Source organism: Sphaeroforma arctica (genome assembly GCF_001186125.1).
Source record: "Sphaeroforma arctica JP610 unplaced genomic scaffold supercont1.1162, whole genome shotgun sequence".
In the NCBI taxonomy this organism is placed as follows: domain Eukaryota; class Ichthyosporea; order Ichthyophonida; genus Sphaeroforma; species Sphaeroforma arctica.
Window position 1 is genome coordinate 16706 of NW_014039396.1, and position 4310 is coordinate 21015.

Sequence of the window (4310 nt, forward strand, 5' to 3'; positions counted from 1 at the left end):
GTATGTATGTATGTATGTATTTATGTATGAATGCATGTATGTATATATATACTTTTAGCCCATATAAGCAACCATCCACTCAAAGTGTGGTGTATCGCTTCATCCATTGTTGTGCAATGTCCAGCGTATAGTGTTGGTAATGTCCCACACATTGTGCAACTACTGTGATCATTTTATTACCCGTTGTTCATTGCAACTGGGTTGTTCTAAAGTTTTTCTCGCAATACTGATCATAATCTACAGCATCGCTTTCATTATATTACCCCCACTTACGCAACTGGTTTGCGCTGATACGTTTAGGCCTAGAATAGCTGAGCCGCTCTCTCGACGCCACTAGACGCTACAAACTAAAATTCCAATGTGCAAACAAACGACACCCGTGCACCCAGAACTTTTTACATCCCAATCCCCACATTCCCTCTATTACGACGTGCCACTTGAAGATCTCTCGGCAATATCGTAACGTGTTTGGCGTGTTTACAGCACAGGTTGGTATCTTCAAACTGACTCACTATATGGCTTCAACACCTCTTGTATAGCCTGCAGTGCCGATGCCTGGAATCTCTTTGCATCGCTATATTGAGGGAACCGTTATCCAGTAAATCCTGGGTCTATAACACCTGTGCTCTTCTAGAATTTACAGATCTCTCTTATAGCGCTACGGCTCCGTTTCTAAACCGTCGTTTCCCTTTGACGCGCAGCGTCTCGGTATGTGCATCACGTGTCCGTGGTTGTTTTCGTGGCGCCATGGTAACTTATTGAACTTGTGAGTTTAAGACGGTACTCAGATCGAGTCTTTATTTCAATAGCTCGCACTATGCTATATCTTGTTTCCTTAGGGTACTCGTGTCCGGCGTATCGGTATTTCGTAACAAACAACCCAAATACAGTACTACATAGTCTGACACCAAAGCTACTAAGATGTCTTGCCACTGATGTCTATAAGGTGTGTCCTTTGCTAAAAAGCAATATATACGTAAATATTACGTGTCGGTCGATATTGGCAATGATTGGAGTAGTTACGGGGTACCCTAAAACCTGGTCCAGCGCTCCCCACAAATTCTCCGGTATAGTAAACTCGAGGTCATACCGTCTTACTCGTAACAATACCAAGCCAGCCCTTTGCAAGGTACCAAAATACGAACCTGTCACTTTCGGATCACTGCGGTCACTGGGAGTCAGTCGAAGCATCACAAGGGTGAATGTGAGCTTAAAACTGAAGCAAACGATATTTTGTTCTAATATTAAAATTACACCCTAGCTGTGTGAGAAGAAGTTATAGAGATGAAACAAGTCATACAAAAGTAGAACGGAAGATGAACTTCAAGAACACAAACCAACCGGAGGACACCAAGGAATTGCATGATGCATATACTATATACGTGCACAACATACAGTACACAAAGCAGTGCAAACGGGGCGTGTATACTATGTGATATATTTCTTTGTCAGTAGGGTGGTCTTAAAAAAGACCAGGGTTGTTGTGTAGTGTTATAGCGTTGAAGAATCATGCGATACTACAACATGAACAGCTAGCAAAAATAATGGCTCCGATATATACAATCGATCAAGCAATTAATTTAAGCACGCTCTCCACGGATACGGCGGGCAAGCTGTACATCCTTGGGCATGATGGTCACACGCTTGGCGTGGATAGCGCACAAGTTAGTGTCCTCGAATAGAGCTACAAGGTAAGCCTCAGAAGCCTCCTGAAGGGCAGAGATGGCAGAGGACTGGAAACGAAGATCAGTCTTGAAATCCTGGGCGATCTCACGCACTAGACGCTGGAAAGGCAGCTTGCGGATAAGCAGCTCAGTGGACTTTTGGAAACGACGGATCTCACGAAGAGCGACGGTTCCAGGACGATAACGGTGAGGCTTCTTCACACCACCGGTGGCGGGTGCTGACTTTCGGGCTGCCTTGGTAGCCAACTGCTTACGGGGTGCCTTACCACCGGTACTCTTACGAGCGGTCTGTTTTGTGCGGGCCATTGTGATTGAGTTATTCTTAGAGTGTGAACTGTAAAAATGTGTACTGGGAAAGGAGGTCATCCACAAGTATTTATACGATTCTGTGAAAATTAGAAATTTACGGTGGACAAGGTGACTGTCGGTTGGCAGGCGCAAGTATCTGGGCGGTTGAAAAAAATGTTTTCCATTTTCCGATTTTTCAGCACCCCCTCCATAATGATAGCAGTACGTTTATCAATTTCATACTTCAAAAATTCGCTTCTGTAAGAGGGGTGGCCAATATTCTAATTCGTAAACGTATTGTAACTGACTATTAAATGCCCGGCCAAAAAAATTTATAAAGTTCCAAGCTCGAACGGCACTGCCGGCTCGAAATAAGTGAATCACGCGATACCATTGGTTGTGAGCGTAAGGAAACTTTTGTATATATACAAGCTCGTACACGATTCGAAACAGTACACTTCTTCAAGTTTAAAGTATAGACAACTACAAGTTATTTTCACCATGTCTGGAAAAGGAAAAGGAGGTAAGGGAGGCAAGTCCTCTGGCAAATCCAAGACCCGTTCATCTCGTGCCGGACTACAGTTCCCCGTCGGTCGTATCCACCGTCACCTGAGAAAGGGTAACTACGCTCAGCGTGTAGGTGCCGGAGCTCCCGTATACCTTGCTGCTGTACTAGAGTACCTTGCCGCTGAGATCCTCGAGTTGGCCGGTAACGCCGCCCGTGACAACAAGAAGTCCCGTATCATTCCTCGTCACTTGCAGTTGGCTGTAAGAAACGATGAGGAGTTGAACAAGCTTCTATCTGGTGTAACCATTGCCCAGGGTGGTGTGCTACCCAATATCCACGCTGTGCTTCTGCCCAAGAAGTCCGGCAAGGCCAAGGCTTCCCAGTCTCAGGAGTTCTAAAGTGGTGCAGCTTTTATAGTGACCACTACGTGCTCTGTGACAAGCTTCATAACAACAACCTGGTCCTTTTTAGGACCACCCTATACACAAAGGAATTATCAAAGACACGCGTACTTGTTTGCCTGCTTGCACACATCACCTTCTAATAGCAACTGTGAATGTATGGTGTTTCCTTTGTTTGCATAATATTCACACCTTACTGCTATCCGCATGATGTCAAATAGTTAATGCTATGAGACTGCGCTCAGTCAGGGTGGAGGTGAGCATAGCGGTATCGCACTTATAACTTGTACTGTCCTTTGACTGGAACAACGTTAGCGCATGTTAACACTGCGCTCGAATTCAGAGTCTCTGGGTCTAATGCCAAGCTGCTGCTGATAATTTATCGATCAGACAGTGCTAGACGACTAGCCTGTTTTAAGGTATCAACACTGCACTTAAGAATCGGGTTCTGAATAAATGGTTATGAATCCAGCAATGTCTGTTTCCTGCGTGCAATCGCGATAAAGCATGCCTGATGCATCCTCGAGCACCACCTGCTATGCTTCCCATTATGTTCTGCGCTATTGCTATGTTTGTACACCTTGGCACATAATCGTTTGTTTCGTTTGTGTATACAGTTGGTTTCTCATGCGTCGTGCTCCATGCTCGATTAAAGGCGGTTGAATGTGCTGTACTCAAAATATGTGCTTGGTATACCCTTCCCTTTCAACCTATTACATTACTACACATGTTTGTGTCGACATCAATTGTTTATGGATTTGTATATAGTCACCTCCAGTTGAACATCTCCGCTCCATAGCCGCACCACTGTGGGAAGACCGACTTCTACTCGCTCTCGCTTTCCATCTTCAAAGGACTTTGAGTTCGCTCATCCGTACATAGTCGCACAAAGTATGTATCCACTGCCAGTACACATGCTAACCTTAGTTACGCGCCATGTGTACAAGTGTTACATCTGCCATGGCTCTCGTTTAAGACTTATTTGTCATCACGTGTGCTCATCTCAGAGACATATGCTATCCGTTAAAACTACTCGGAAGCATATAGACGCTACTGATCAGCACCTATATGTATACTCTAGCATGAAAGCGTGGAACGAAGACAGGTGTAAAAAAACTGGGTTCTGATTATAGTGTATATAGATATACGCAGATATGTGTTCTTTCAACAGCAAATTTACAAGAGAGAGAGGTAGCTCATTTATTTATGTATATTGGTGGGTTTTTCAGGTTGCTGGGTTTTATCATGAATCTAATGTGTAGTACAATCATATGAATGAACTTACATGTAAGTGGAATAGGTATAGGTACACATACGTAAACAAACTGCACTCAGTTAGTTTGAGTCAAGTCAAAGTACACTATATTTCAATACATCTCTACGAATATATATATATATATATATATAGTACGTACAAGTCTACGTATA

General features: G+C 43.8%; 2 protein-coding genes across 2 annotated transcripts; one reads left to right on the forward strand and one right to left on the reverse strand.

Moving 5' to 3' along the window:
• Positions 1–1580: 1580 nt before the first annotated feature.
• SARC_10179 (histone H3) lies at positions 1581–2020 on the reverse strand (the record flags this gene model as incomplete). Its single annotated transcript, XM_014295787.1, has 1 exon — positions 1581–2020. The coding sequence occupies exon 1, from the start codon at positions 1989–1991 to the stop codon at positions 1581–1583; it is 411 nt and encodes a 136-aa protein (XP_014151262.1). The 5' UTR covers positions 1992–2020.
• Positions 2021–2436: 416 nt separating this feature from the next.
• On the forward strand, positions 2437–3354 carry SARC_10180 (histone H2A). The gene has a single exon (XM_014295788.1). It carries the CDS (start codon positions 2475–2477, stop codon positions 2877–2879), a length of 405 nt encoding a protein of 134 aa, XP_014151263.1. The 5' UTR covers positions 2437–2474; the 3' UTR covers positions 2880–3354.
• Positions 3355–4310: the final 956 nt, after the last annotated feature.

Coding starts and splice junctions, on each gene's coding strand:
- SARC_10180 (XM_014295788.1), top strand. CDS start 2,475: ATGTCTGGAAAAGGAAAAGGAGGTAAGGGAGGCAAGTCCTCTGGCAAA.